Raw genomic sequence first — 16113 nt, 5'->3', positions numbered from 1 at the left:
TCCGCTTGGGGTTGCAGGTGTGCGCCATCGTGCCCAGCACCATCTGTTTTTCTAAATACAGAAATATATGAGGGTGTAGAACACCAAGCAAAGTACTGAGAATAGAAGACCCCTTTTTTTAGATCATTATTATAAACTGGTAGCCTCATAATTTGCATATTGAATGTAACAGCCCTAGCTGAGGTATTCAATGGGCCTTAAATGCCTCTAGGGAAGTTCCAAAGTCCCAGAACACTTGCTGAGACACAAGCGTAGTGTAACTCTACAAGATCGTCCCAGCGCTTTGCCCATACTGGCGCCAAAGCCCCACTGAGAGGCGGGGGCCAGGACCTGAGGGGCGGAGCCCAGAGCCGGAAGGGGCGGGGGAAAGGGCCGGGTGACTAAGAGCCGTGCGGGACCTTAGCGTTCCTTTTCCGCGCAGCTGCGGAGAGTGGAAGGTGTTTCGAAATGGCGGTCGGGTGGCAGAAGAGCTCGCGTGCCCGTTGCCGGGTTCTTCGAGGTGAGAGTCCTCAGGATCTTAGTATCTCCTCACTTCGGTGTCAGGTTCCTCTGCCCTGTGGATTCCGGCGGCGTGAGTCCTTTATCCAAGGGCAGTGAGGGGTCTGCGGCTGCGGGCTGAACGCAGGAGGTAACGCTCTCCGCTCTCCCTATGGACGCGGCCTAGAGATTTCCCTTCGTGCCGTTCGCGTAGTTGTGTTTTATAAGTAAACCGCTTGCGAGCCTTAACTGACCTTACTCCATAGTAAACGCCGGTTAAGAAAGGGCTTTCTCCTGACCCAGGAGAGCTGAGGAACGGACATCTCACTGCTTCGTTTTTGCCCTCCCCCGCTTCCACCGAATCCCTTAAGAGTCCCCAGCAAAGCTGTTGCCGAACTTTGGCGGTTTCAGGCTCCCTTGAGTGGGCTTTTTACTTTTCCTTAAGGGAACATTTTAAAAAGATCACGTTTCTTTTAAACGTGGAAGGCACTTAACTGTACAAAATGGAGGGGTTTGGAAAGCAGTAAGCACAACTTAACCACTGAACTCAACATAAATGGTAGAATTCTAGCATTTGTTTCTGGATCTCCCTTGTAAATGTAAAAAGGCTTTGAAACTGTGGAGAACCGTATATGGAAGTATAGAGGCCTTTGGACCACAAATGCCTGCTGTACACGGAGTCTTCCATTTACATGAAAATGTGTTTTTGGACATTACACAAAAGATTCCATTCTACAACTGGGAGGCTAGGGAAAAAAAAGTGTTACCTTTCAAAAAACTATTGATAAAAGTATCTCACTAGTTGCTGTTTGCTTACTGTCTCCCATCCCCAGGTACCCACCATGTGGAATTTTATAAGTCTAGGGTTTTGGTGTGTGTTTTTCTTTTTTCTTTCTTTCTTCTTTTTTTGAGGGAGTGCTGTAGATGCAATTTTGTTAATACTATGCATTTGTAGACTTTCATTAGGTTTTAAAAGTATGTTAATGCATGTAGTTACCTACTTTCTGTGAATAAAACAATTTCTCAGTTTGGAACTATTCATTACCAAGTTTATATTGTTTTCCTAATATTGATTTCGTGAAACATTAAAGACTTGTTTCCAAGTTCCAGTTTTATATGTTTTCATAAACCGTTTCCAGTAGCTGTCTGGTTTAATGATTTATCCTCTTGGGGTGCTGTAGGACATGATTTGTGTGACTCTGGCCATTCCCTTAGCAGCGCTTGGTGTACTTTTGGTCAACTTAACAACATAGGTATTCTTGCCCTAAATCTACTAGATTTACCATTGTAATGTTTTTTAGGTGAAGGTCTGCACATTTGTTTCAGTATATTTAACCTTTACCCTTGCTCATAGTTTATCCTGTCAAGCTTTGAGACAGAAAAACGATGGCTTTGATACTCATAGGAGACCATCATGTCTTAAAATTAATACTGCTGCCACAGTTATTAAAAAAAATGTTTCCAGGGGTGGAATTGTGGCTTAGTGGTAGAGCGCTTGCCTAGCATGTGTGAGGCATTGGGTTCAATCCTTAGCATCACATAAAAATAAATAAATAAAATAAGGCATGTTGTCCATCTACAACTAAAAATATTTTTAAAAATCTTTCCAGAGATTTTCCTGCCCTTTCTAATAATTCGAGTTTCTAGCTTGTAAAGAAGCTCCTTTATGGAATTAAGTTGAGCCAGTTGGTAAAATATGGTTGTGTTTATGCTTCTGACAATAATGAAGTTCTCATTGAACTCTCCCCACACATAAGGTGCCAAACAAATAGAAGTATGAAAATTCACAATTAAATATTTTTGTTTCTAGGTGCAACATCCAGTGAGTTTTGAAGATGTATGGAGGTCACTGGAACAAAAGCTTTCCAAAACCTTGTCATAGAAGATGACTGCAGAAAACTAGGATCGCATTTGACATGTAACACGGTACCATAGTGTGTGCTTTTGTTTTTCTTTGTGATATTCTTGTGTAATATATTCTTGACATAGATGGGTTTAACTGCTGGCACAGTGATGACAAATTTTTGCCGTTTACCCAGCTGAGGGTTTGCTTTGAAGAAGTAATTTTAAGACTGAGGTGCCAGTAATCTATATTTATTATGTGAATTACTGAAAATACTGTTTTCGCTGAAATTAGTGAAATGTTCTTTCTCTTCTGCATTTAGGTACCTGTCAGTGAACGCTCCAGTCCTTTTGCTATGGTATTCAGAAATACATCTTTTCCTCACGTAAGTGTGACTTCTTAAGCACCATATCTTTTGATAGCTCAGAAGCATTTGAACTCCAAAGGAGTAGGACCAACTTCTTTTGAAGTTGCCTTTGCATGTCTGGGGTGTGGTTTCCTTTTAGCATTAATATTTTGAGGGTTCTTGATGGCTATTGAGCTTGAGTTTTGAGTTGGGGTAAAAGTGATTTTCATTGCTGCTTTCTTATTTTCTAGAGGTGTGGCATACAACATTGTGGAAGGAAAAAATGAAGAGTTTTTCAAGAAAAGGAATAGCAAACTGAAAATTTTATTTGATATTGATAAACAATAATTACGTGGACAAATACATGCTTGATGATTTTTAATTGCTGTGGACAATAAATTGTTAAAACATCCTTTTTAAATAGCTTTGTTCTCATAGTTACTCATCAGACCTGTTTTTAACATACTTTGATAATAGTTCTTGTCAGTAAGTAGCTCATTTGTGGATAGTGAGTGTCACTGACGTAGGCAGCTAGGGAGATAGTAATGGCAATCTTTTTTTTTTTTTTTTTTTTTTAAATACACAATATCTTTATTTCTTTTTTTTTTTTTAATGTGGCTGAGGATCAAACCCAGTGCCTCCCTCATGCCAGGCAAGTGCTCTAACACTGAACCACAACCCCAGCCCCTAAATAGCAATCTTATACAATAAAAAATTTTTTTTCCTATAAATTGAGGCTACTGTATGTTTTTATAAAACAATGTTGCTTTGCTTTCACCCCACAAAGCCAGGAAATTGCAGTGTGGTATAGGAAAAGCCACAAAACAAGGCTCTTTATTACAAACAGGATTATAATAAATATGTTGTTGAAAACTAGCTTAGCCTGATGAAAACACTATAGTTGCTGGCGATAGTAGGTATTCAGTAATAGTGAATGACCTCCCAGGGTCCTATAAAGAAAGCCTTCCAGCTGTATGGTGGTTAAACAAACTGAATTGTCAGTTTTGAAGAATTAGAATTTTAGTAAGTAAGGTGGCACTTGTGTGACACATTCTGCATTCTTTGAGTTGAATCTTTGATTAGTGCTTTGAAAAATTAAAACTGAAAAGGATTTGAGGATTTTATTGTCCCTACTTTTTCAGAGCAAATTTGCTAAAATGACTAGCAGTTACTGAAGTTGAGGGACTGCTTGGGTAACAGGGAGACTTTGTCACAAAAAATAAAAAGGTCAAATTGTGTAACTCTTAAAATGCCCCTGGTTTGGGTCCATACTACCACAGAAAAAGTGCCATGGTGCTTGCCATAATCCAGGCTGCTGGCAAGCTGAGGCAGGATTGCTTGGGTCCCCAGGAATTTGAGGTCAGCAGAGTGAGACAGCCCACCTCAGTAGCATCAAAAATGAAGACGGACTGTGGTTGTGGCTAGAGCACTCACCTAGCATACATGAGGCCCTGGGTTCGATCCTCAGCACTACATAAAATAAAGGTATATGTCCACCTACAACTAAAAATATCTTTTAAAAATGAAGACTGGGTTTGCATGTTGGTTTCACTCCATCATGGACACTTTCTTAATTTAGGGTCAAACTGGTTCCCTATATATATATTTTTTAAACCACAGTTTATATGTAGAAATTTCCAAGGCTTTTCCTGACTATATGTAGGACTTCTAAAACAATGTTCACATACTACATAGGTAAACAAAGCTGAAAAGGCCTTATACAAGCTGGGCAAAGGCTCTACCACGGCTACAACCCAGCCCTGAAAAGACCTTAAGTTTAAAGCTTCAAGTTATACAAATTAGTTAATTCAGCAAGGGGAAAAAATGGTTTAAAATTTGTAAGCCAATAAGGTTATTGCCATCTTGTGGCAAAATAGTGAACTCCATAAGTAAACCGTTTTTCACATTGTAATGCTCCTCAATTTTTGTTTTAGCACATACATTGGGCTAACCAGAAACTTAAAAATAGGATTCTCAATTTGGTAACTTCACCTTAAGCATCCACGTTACTCTCCTAAGATTTGGGATTTTGTTTATAGTTTTAGAGGTTTGGATTAGTGTATATCCCAGTAGCAATTGATTTTGTGGGAACCATGTTTTATTTTTTTAAGTGACATTCTTATGTACTTCTGTACACAGTATTATCTGAAGCATTACTTCAAAATTACTCAAATACACTTTCCCATTGCTTAGGTAGAAATGACAAGGAAATTCTCTCAAATTGCTTATTCATCGCTAGTGAAAACAGCTGTTCCAGGTCCATATGTGTCTATAAACTGTTGGAGCTGTTTCTGGCACTGAGTCAGATAGAGATCCCTTTGCTGTAAATATTCTTCATTATACAGTTCAAAGGGAAATACTGCATTTGGAGCAACACAAAATACAGTGGCCCCTAAATGAAGAAGGAAAATAGCATAAATGAGAAATATTTCTTAAAATGCTAAATAACAACACTACATTTTAAACTTAAGTAATGAAAGTTTTAAAAAAACCAAGTCCTGGTTGTGTGTTGTGGCACATGCAGGTAATCCCGGCAAATCCAGAGGGAGGAGGATCACAAGTTAATTTCAAGCCCAGATAGCTCTCAAACTTAAAAAAATAAAAGGCTGGGCATGTAGTCAGTGGTAGAGTATCCCTGGGTCCAATCTCCCATACTGCAAGAAAAAGTTCTGATCTGCTGAGTATTTCACTGATTATTTAAATCTTATTTTTTTGAAGACCAAAATTATGCCCTGGAGAGTAAAACAAGCCCAAAGTTACAAACCTTAATCTCATTCTGTATCCATTTTCTTATAAATTCAAGAAGTGACTTACATGAGTCTAATTCCTTAACATGTGCTCTGGATCTGATTGATTTCCTCTCATTTTTCTTAAGGATTTAGCTGCTTTGATTTCATCCCACCCCAACACCCTTTAAATTTTTTATTTCTCTTTTTTGAACCTAGGGTTGCTTAACCACTGAGTCATATCCTCCTAGCTAAGGCTGGCTTCAAATGTGAGATTCTCTTGCCTCAGCCTCCCAAGCTGCTGGGATTACAGGCGTATGCCACTATGCACGGGGCCCCACATTTTTTTAAAGATGAGGTCTTGCTATGTTGCCCAGGATGGTCTTGGACTATGGGTGTGTACCACCATGATTGCCATCTTTCTGTAGTATTACTGTATATCATGATTTAGTACCTTACGTCTTAAAAAAAATAATCCCTTTTTGGACCACGCATTCTTCTCTAGCTAATATTCTATTTCTTTTCTTGTCTTCATAGTCAACATCTCAAAGTTGTCTGTGCTGTTTCCCTATCCATTACCTCCATTCCCACTCCACAGCTCTCCAAATAGTTTTGATCACATCCACCCACAACCTCTGGGTTACCAAATATAATCTTAGAATCAGTAGCCTGTGAGACAGCTGGCCAGTCTGCTCCCTTTGGAAGCCTGCTTTCTTGGTTTCTGTAATACCACACTTCATTTTCTTCCTATATTCTAGCTCCTGTTGCTTTGTTCACCTTCCTCGACCCCATTTCTGGGTATTGGAATTCTCTTTAGTTCCTCTGTAGGTGATTCATCCACTTCTTGGCTTTGAATACCATCTCTATGCTGATGGTTCCTAAATTATATTTCTAGGTTAGAACTGTCCTCTAAAATCCAGCTTCTTTATCTGTGTATTGATTTCTCAATAGAATATCACAAACTCATCCATAATTTGATTTTTTCCCCCAATTCCTTTTCTTTCCATTCTTGGTACCTGGTTGCTCAAGGCAGAAGCTTGGGAGTTTCCCTCTTCCTCTCCCTACTCCTGCACTCAACTCTAAGTCTAGTTCATGAATGAAACCTATTGTTTTTTGCATCCAAAATGTATCTCTAAAACTCACTAATTTCCATTTCTACTGTCTCCACCTAATCAAAGCTCCTATTATTAATCACCTAGATTTTGACGACAATGTTCTAACATCTTTTTGGACCCTCACCCCCTCTAATCCATTCTTCATATCCACTATAGACAATGATACTTAAAATATATAGTTGATTATACTAGGTCTCTGCTTAAAACCTTTCATTGGCTTCCTGTTTTTGGAAGAAAAACACCATTTGTTACCATGATATATGAGACTCTATGGTATCTGGCCCTATTTTTTTCTGCAACCTTAATGTGTGCCTTTATTTACTTTTGTTTACTATGTTTTAGCCACCTGGCCCTCTTTTCATTTTCTTTAAAGTACCAACACAATATAGTTTCCCTCTCTGGATTTCTCATTCTTCAGGTTAACATCTATCTCAATTGGTATTATATATTGGTATGTTTTTTTAATAAATTTCTTTGTAGTTGTAGATGAACAGAATGCCTTTGTTTATTTTTTTAATGCTGTGCTGTGCTGTGCCTCACACATGCTAGGCAAGTGTTCTGCCACTGAGCTATAGCCTCAGCCCCAGTATATCAAGTTTTTTATGTCTATTCTCACTAGGCTGTAGGTTACAGCTGCGTATAGACTATGTCTATTTTTTTCACCACTGTATATCAGGGGCCTAGCACCTAGTTGTCAATAAATATTTGTTGAGGTACTGACTGGATAAAATAATTATGAATATTTAATTCATGTAATGATAATTACAAGGTACAACAGCACATAACATACTAATTTTAATACATTGATCCTTATAATTTATTTCTAATTACCTTTATAGCTTATAGTATGCAAGTAATGTAAAAAGAGTAAATTAATTTTAATAATTTAAGGTAATAGTCACTAGGAAACCCAAGTGTGGCTTTGTATCAAGGCTTCCTAGTCTTCGCATGTCAATTCTACCCAAGAAAAATTTCCATTGGAATCATTTTCCTCTGTTTAAAGTAACATTTAATAAGTTCTTAACATTAACTTAAGATTTAAAATCAGTATACCTAACTGAAAGTTCTTATGAAAGCAAAAGTAAAGGTAAAAATTTTTTCACATAGTTTTAATTCCCTCATGTTTTCTTAAATGCTTCATGGAAGTCTTGACAAAATAGTCACCAAGTAAAAATATTGTCAGGAGTCCTTAATATTATAAAACCATAGTTTTTCAAACCTTATTTTTAAGTGTTTGTTTTTTTTTTTTTTCCCCTTCCAAGTGCTAAAGATTAAACCTAGGGCCTTGCACATACTAGGCAAACACTCTACCACTGAGCCACATTCTCAGCCCTTTCAAACACAGTTTTTAAATTCAAAGACATACTTTGTTGTTTTCTTTTTGTACCAGGGATTGAACCCAGGGGTACTCAACCACTGAGCCACATCCCTAGCCCTTTTTATATTTTATTTTGAGGAATGGTCTTGCTTAGTTGCTTAGAGTCTCACCAAGTTGCTTAGGGCCTTGCTAAACTGCTGAGGCTGGCTTTGAACCTGAAATCCTTCTGCCTCAACTTTCTGAGCCACTGGGATTACAGGATGCACCCCCGCACTTTTGTTTTATTACTGAAACTCAGATGTGACTTAACAATTGATGGCAAGTCATTGTAAAGTTTTGCAGCATTTTTTTTTTCCTTAATGATAGACAAAATAATGTTCCTTGGATTTGATGAAATATTGTCTTAAATATAGATTAAAAGAAGAATGTAAAGATAAAGCAAATTAAAAATATTTACATATCATTATTTAGTATTGGTTGGGAACTAGTGTTTTTATCTTTTGGTTAATAAAACTAATTCAGGATGACAGTCTTTTCTGGCAGTCATGAATCTCTAAGGCATACTTCATAAAACTTAAAATCTCTTCCTAGAAAAGGGCACACATACACATATTTGTATATAACTTAAGGATCAGCAAGCCTCTAGGACTTCAAGCATCCATGGATCCTAAGTAAAAGAACACTTGATTTAGACAATTATAGAACAAGGTTGTAATATTCTAATGGATCTTTGTGTGAAATTAATACAATATAATTAATTTTAAGCACATTTATATTTATTTATTTATTTTGGTACCAGGAATTAAATCCAGGGGTACTTAACCACTGAACTACATCCCAAGTCCTTCCTATTTTTTATTTTGAGATGGGCCTCACTAAGTTGCTGAGGCTGGCATTGAACTTGAAATCCTCCTGCTTCTGCCTCCTGAGTTGGTGGGATTACAAGCATGTACCACAACGCCCAGTTATTTAAAGCAAATTTGAACACTAAACACACACACAGCAAAGTTACTGTTAAAATAATAAAGCTGCAATTAGTACATCATCTTGAGCACTTTCAAGTCCCAGGATTAGAATAAAAATCTGGTTTGAAGGATGATACCTCTTATCACTGTTAATATCTAATTCAACAAAAACTTTATAAGAATAACTTTACTCATCCTTGAAAGCTCTTTTGTAATTTTATGAACAAAAGTGTAGTAACTGCCTTTCATTTCAAATGATTAAGTGCAGTAGTCAGTATTAAATTTTGCAATTCAGAGAAGGTGATTTTTTTTTGGTTATATGCCTAACTCCACTCTGTGGAGTTATTTTATTTATCTTATTATTTATTTTATTATTTTTAAAATTTATTTTTGCAGGACTGGATTGAACCCAGGGACACTCTACCACTGAAGTACATCCCTAGCCCTTTTTTTTTTAATTTCTGAGATGGTCTGGCCAAGTTGCCAGGGCTGGCCTCCAAATTTCGATCCTCTTGCCTTAGGCTTGCTTCCCAAGTTGTTGGGATTACAGGCATGTGCCACTAAATTTGGTTGACATGTTATTTTAAATGGAATATAAATTAAAATCATTTCATGTTTTGTATTAATAAGTACTTACCCCCAGAATTCTTTAAGCAACACAAAAGTTCAAGCATTGATGCAGTCATGTATAATAAGGAACTTAGTATCAGTTGAGGATACTACTACTAAACAATTAGAAAATGTTTAAATTCAAACAAGTCTTGCCTGATATTTGTTATTCTTTGAAGTAATGTTTAGATATAGTAACAATTTAATAAATGAATATTTGTAAATAAAATTATTTGTAGGGATCATTAATAATACATTACCATATTTCAATGTGAGAGATGTTTCAAATAATAAAGCTGCAATTAGTACATCTTCTTTGAGCACTTTATTCCTTAAGTTTAGTCGTGCATGGGCTTCAGATAAGGAAACTCTAAAAAAGAAAATTGATGCCAATAAAAATATGTTGATATTACAAAAATATATTTTGGTGGGAATAAACAAGACATATAGGAATATGACTCACGCACATGAAAGAACAACATATTCTTACTTTAAAAAAAAATCTTAGTCCTTTTTAAAGTATTTTTTCCCTTCAACTTAGACTATTCCAGGATAAGCAAGTATCATCACTTATTGTCATAGAATTGGTTTCAATCCTGGCTGCTACTTACCATTCCACTCAACTTCTTAGTTCTGTTCAGATAAATATGCACTTGAGAAAGTAAATCTAACTAAATATCTTTAATAGACACATCCTTAATGCTTTTATCCATCTGAAATCTTTGTAGAATTTTGCAATTTCAGAAATAGAAAAGATCTTTGAGTTCAAATATCAAATTCCTATCAGACAAACGATTTTTTTTCTGTAACATCCTGAACTATCCATTATCCAGTCTCCTGAACTTCTCCTAGCTTTTACTGTTCCATGAGGCAATATTTTCCTTTATTTTTAAAAATTTTTAACCAGTTTTGATTACCTGGAAGATCTCTCTTAAGCTTTCATTATATAGATGTAATATAACTAAATGACTGCTGGACTTGAGAATCAGAAAAACCTATGCTGTCTCTCTAGAATTTTCTAACTGCGTTATTTTATATAAACTGATTTATGAGATTCTTTCGGAACTCAGCTATAAAATAAGGATACTAAGTAAAGGCATTTCAAAGTTTTGCAACTACCCTACAAAGCTTACATACATCTAAACTGGTTTCACGGCAATTGTCACCCACTGGTCTCTTATTCTCTTTTGGAACTATAGAACAAGCCTAATACCTCTCAAATGTGATGGCCCTTCAAATATTCTTGTAACTTTTATAGTTGCCCCACGTTTCCTTTTCTCCAATTTATATATTCCTAGTATCTTTACTATGTCATAAGGGCTGGGGGTGTAGTTCAGTGGAAGAACTGGGTTTGATCCCCAGCATCAGGAAAAAAAATGAAAAAAGTAGTAAGTCATGAGACATAATTTTCGGCCCCTCACCATCCAGGCTATTCTTGTGAGGAAATAGGACTTTCAAAAGTTTGAAGCAATATAATTTGTTCTAAGTATTTTAAATATTACTTCAGAAAATGGAAAGCATTATATAGTAGTTTATTATTTTAAAATATATCAGTTTATTTTTCTACCTAGGTTTATCTTTTGCATTTTTCAGCTCCTTGAAGATAAAGTTGAAACAAATTAACTAAACATAGCTATCTTTCATAGACCTCTTCTTGATTTTTCCTGCCAGTTTTTCATCTCTTATTTTATGCTAAAGTAATAACAAGATACTTTGTTTATTTAATGGATTATTTTACTCCTATATCCTGTTTATAATTTGTTGGCGATTATACTTTTTTTTTTTTTTTTGGTATGGAGGATTGAACTCAGGGGCACTCAACCACTGAGCCACGTCCCCATACCTATTTTGTATTTTATTTAGAGACAGAGTCTCACTGAATCGCTTAGCACCTCGGTTTTTCTGAGGCTAGCTTTGAACTCTCAATCCTCCTGCCTCAGTCTCCCGAGCCACTGGGATTACAGGCATGCACCACTTAACATGGCTGGAGATGATACTTTAATATTGTATCAGATGAAGTAATTAACAATAGGTGACTACATAAGTTATGGTAAAAGCACATCACAATATCACACATCACAACTATAAAACTGTGATGTAGCTATTAAAATGGAATAAGGTAATTCTGTATATGAAAAATTCTGTTTGGGCAAAAAGGCATATTTATCCACATGAAAATATAGATGTATATATTTATATGCATACATATGTTTAATGCATTAATTTTAGAATATAACAGTTGAATAAAATATATTTTACATACATATTTAAATTATATATGTATATATTAGCATTTGAATGGATAATTTCTGGAAGGTTACATAAAAACTGTCAACAGTAATTATCTCTGGGATAACAGTAATTATAAGAATAGGTACAGTTAAGATACTTTCCTTGTCATTTTAGATTTCTATAATGTCTGTACTTCCTTTTATAATAAAAATTATTTTTTAACTTTTCAAGGAACAGTAACAGATGAGTCCATTAAAGTATTTAAAAGTACAGAAACAATATATTTAAGAAATTTTCTAGGTCCAACTGCAAAATACTTGAACTATAGTCACATTTTAAAAAATTATCATTTGACATTTTTCTCAGACACATTTCATACAAGGGAACCAATAAAATAAACAGTGAAAAGAATTTTGGGGGTTCATATGAATCAAAAAATTATCAAGTCCTCAAATTCTTTTGGAACAAGGTATATTATAAACCAATCAATCGGTAATCAAACAAATTAACTAGATATATGTTAATTAAATTCACCACTTAAAAGTCAATACTGGCTTTAATATCTTGAATTGAATACCTACAAATATTTTAATGCAGATGCTGACAGTTTTGATCCATGTATAAAATCTGTTCTGATTCTGCGACTGGCTAGATAATAGCCATGAATCATTCTTTCTGCCTCCAAGCTGAATTCTACATCCAAATTCTTTGCAAAAGCCAGTAGCTAAATTAAAAGTGAAAAATTTAAGAGATTTAAGTTTTATTATAAATCTATAACAAAAATCCAAAGTGTATTGGTTTCTTATTTTTTGTAGTGAGCATATTTTTAAAAATTGAGTAAATATCTGAGACCATCTGGAAGTCACAAGGCACTTTAAGTCAGTCTTATGTTTTGAAAAGAATATGAAAGTTTATTTAGAATAATTTCCTCCCTCATGGTGCAAATATAATGTATTTGAAAGACTAGCTAGTTTTTCAGTGAGAGAAAGGCTCTTCTCCCTCAGAAGATCATTTTTCTTTTGAATAGTTTTCTTTGACAGTTTATTTTCACATACCTTTCTTTTATTGGCCCTAGAGCTACTTGCTCTCCTAACTTCCCTTCCTTCCTTTTAAAAGAACATTTTAACTGAACATTTGCAGTGGGGGAGGTACTCTACTAACTGCTATGAAGGTGGGTGCTGGAGATTCAGGAAGATTTAGATAGAGAATAATTCTTCAACACAAAGATTACCACTGTTTTCTCTAAGTTTTTTTTTTTTTTTTAAATTTCTGAATCAGTGATTCATAGTTCCTTATTAAGTCCTTATTCATGGCATAATTTCCAGATTTTTCACTGTATTAGTTGTTTTCTACTTTTTCAACTCACAGAACCAAAGGAAAAAAATAACTATAATAAGGTTGCTCTTAACTATAACATTTGCATTTTAAACATAACCATTTTAAAAAAGCATAATGGCTATATCCTGGGTTGGAAATATCCTATATGGATATGTCCTGTCTTTATTTTCCTTGCTCCACAATTCTCTCCAGGCCTTCATAACTGTATAATAATACAATTGATTTTAATTAATTAATAACATCAATATTCCTCTCTAAGTTTTATCCCGTGGTGGCATGATGTTATACCACCTGTGTCAACCGTTAGGTGATATCTTGCTCCAGCTACTGGAAATGCTGTCAGTAATGGCTTCTAGCTGTCAGGCCCTTCAGCGATTGCCTCAGGACAGCCCACATTGTATAACTGATTGAAACAGAAGCAGGGAAGGCAATATGAAGCTCCTCCATTTTTGTCCAAAGCTGGACAACTCTGATGGGTCTCAGCTCCAGAGTTCCTTTGTAGGCCAGTAGAGGCTAACATTGGGTTTGATGGCAGGTTGACTCCTCCCTCTACCTAATTCTACCTCATCCCTTCCTCAGGTATTGATAGGAGAGCACTCCCTAAAACACATTGGCTCGCTCAACTCCACTTTTTCAGCCTGCAGTCTGCCTTCAGGAGAGCCCAGGCTTCAACAAATTTCACCCACTCTGATTTGTGTGGTAGATTTATCTTGCAAACAAACCATTTTCACCATTTTATTGCCTAGTAACATCTAAACTGTTTGATACAGTCTGACAAATCAACTAAACTTCTGAGAGCTTCTTGGATTATTGTAAATTGCCACATCCCTGTGAAACCATGATACAGTTTTTACTCTAGTCAAGCTAATCTTCTCATAGTTTCCATACATACTTATTTCAACTTCTCTGTCTTTGCTCCTACTGTTACTCCTGCTTAAAATATCCATTCTTTCTGACATCTAAATTTTACTTTTTCTTAAGGCCCACTAAAGTCCCAACTCCTCTATGAAGTTTTCCCAACTCTTGCCTTCTATACTGATGTCTTCATTTCTCTCTTTCTTTTTTTTTTTGGTGGGAGTGGATACAGATAATTGAACCCAGGGCCATTCAATCACAGAGCTATATCCCCAGAACTATTTTGTATTTTATTTTGAGACAGGTCTCACTGAGCTGCTTAGCACCTTGCTTTTGCTGAGGCTGGCTTTGAACTCTTGATTCTCCTGCCTCAGCCTCCTGAGCCACTGGGATTACAGGTGTGCACCACCACACCCGGCAATATCTTCATTTCTGAATTTCTAAAATACTTACAGTTGGCACCTCTCAGCTTAGCACTTTGAGTTGTTCCTTAATTGTTTCATGTATCTTGTTTTTATGTCAGTTAAATAATAAACTATTGAGAGTTTTATATTTCTATGAGAATATAAAAGTGAAAATAGGCTAATATATTAAGTATTTAGTAATACTAATAAATCCATAGTTTTTTGTTTTGTCACTTTTCAGAAAAAAAATAAGCAAAAATTTCTCTGGGCCATTACTGTGTCTATATCTAGTGCCCTAATTCCTAGAAACTATTCTTTTCTTATCTCCTAAGGGAAAAAAAAAAACTTACTATGTCATAAATATTATTAATTTTCTATCCTAGTCTGTGTGAACAAGTAATTTTTTAAATTCATCTTTAAGTCCACCTTGCCTTTTAACCTTTTACTCATGCAATTTGCTTACACGGAAGGCAAGTAGGAAGAAAAAAAAATTTAATAGCCATAGATTTCTACTGCCAAATATCTCCTGCCTTTTATCTATGCTGCCCAGATATTTTACTATGGATAGATTTCTGAAGAGTTAAAAGGACTACAGTTGCAAAAATCTGTATGCCTTTATTAGCTATGAATGATTACTATATTTATATCATCTGCTCTATAGTTTTCTGAACATGCCACACGTTTTCACAATGTTAGGATATTATGGGCTGGTGAGTTATACTCAATATTCCTGAAAGTAATAATTCTGAAAACATCATATGAGGGAAATTCCTTCGAATGGTCTGTAAAATGTGAAAAAAAAATGCATATATATAGTCTATGATAATTTTCTGTAGAATTTTTTTTTTTTAAATTTTTCATTGACATTTTTTAAGCCCTAATTCAACAGTTTAGACATCTGGGAGTTTTTGTTTGTTTGTTTGAGATAGGGTCTTATTATTTTGCCCAGGCCGGCCTTGAACTTGCAGTCCTACTTTGGCCTCCTGAGTAACTAGGATTTCAGGCACATGTCGTATGCCCAGCTTAAACTCAATATTTTAATATCTACTTCCTTTCATAGTTGTTTATTTAATTATAATCTTAAATGATTTCTATACATGTCCTTAAAATGGTTAAAATCTGGAAGCACTTGGAATAAAAGAATCCTACATGAAGAATGCTCAAAGAGATGTCTATTTAAGTTTAGAAACATTAATATAGGCATTCTAGGTAACCATTATATCTACCTTTACCTTTTCAAAATCTTCAGTTGTGAACTGTTTAGAAGCAAAATAAAAGAGCCCTTCAGGATCAATAGCTTTCTTTAAAGTATGTTGCATAGTAGGAAAAAGTTGGTGGCAAGGAGATGATTCATTGCAGTTAATCAATAATCCAAATGTCTCCACAAGGTTAGCTGGAATCAAACTGCAATCCTACATCAAACCAAAAGGTAACAAACAGTAAGCTATGTAATTTTCACAGTTTGGAAATAATTATAAATTAATCATTATATATGATTTATTGTTCAAATTATTAATTATTTTATCAACTACAATTTAAAGCAATATCTAAATAGCCTAGGAACTTGTAAAGATATTTTTTTTTTAATTTAAGTTCTTCATTGAGTATTTTCTTACACATTATTAAAGGCTCTCCAGTTACTGATTCAAATAGAAATTTCTACTAAGCAGACATCTGATTTGCAGCACTGGGGATGTACTCAGTTGTAGAGCACTAGTCTGGCATGCATGAGGCCCATGCATTCCCAGCACAACACACACACACACACACACACACACACACACACACACACACACAAATAAAAAATAAAAAATTTAAACGATGGGGTCATTATTGTTTATAGGACCCAATATAAAAGTGGGTTAATAACAAAACATTAAGAAGA

The 16113-nt window shown here is 35.3% G+C and overlaps 1 protein-coding gene and 1 long non-coding RNA gene across 4 annotated transcripts in view; one reads left to right on the top strand and one right to left on the bottom strand.

Annotated features, from left to right (window-relative positions):
• The first annotated feature begins 344 nt into the window (after window positions 1-344).
• On the top strand, window positions 345-4385 carry LOC306667947. The gene is made up of 4 exons (XR_013765686.1): window positions 345-499; window positions 2288-2411; window positions 2643-2705; window positions 2918-4385. It is a non-coding gene; the product is annotated as an uncharacterized lncRNA (long non-coding RNA).
• Window positions 4385-16113, bottom strand: part of MCMDC2 (minichromosome maintenance domain containing 2) — a 29826-nt gene continuing 18097 nt past the window's right edge. The window contains exons 12-15 of one of the 3 annotated variants that reach the window (XM_079150825.1): window positions 15461-15640; window positions 12213-12355; window positions 9660-9769; window positions 4385-5058 (exon numbers count right to left, since the gene is read on the bottom strand). In XM_079150825.1, the coding sequence (XP_079006951.1) occupies window positions 4892-5058; window positions 9660-9769; window positions 12213-12355; window positions 15461-15640 (600 nt within the window). In that variant the 3' untranslated portion in view covers window positions 4385-4891. Of the gene's footprint in view, window positions 5059-9385; window positions 9770-12200; window positions 15641-16113 lie in introns of those variants that run through there. The other 2 variants (XM_079150824.1, XM_079150823.1) reach the window with 2 other exon arrangements.

This window comes from Sciurus vulgaris, assembly GCF_902686455.1.
Source record: "Sciurus vulgaris genome assembly, chromosome: 1".
Lineage (NCBI taxonomy): Eukaryota > Metazoa > Chordata > Mammalia > Rodentia > Sciuridae > Sciurus > Sciurus vulgaris.
The sequence above is the reverse complement of the archived record's forward strand: the minus strand, read 5'-3'. Positions and strand labels throughout refer to the sequence as shown.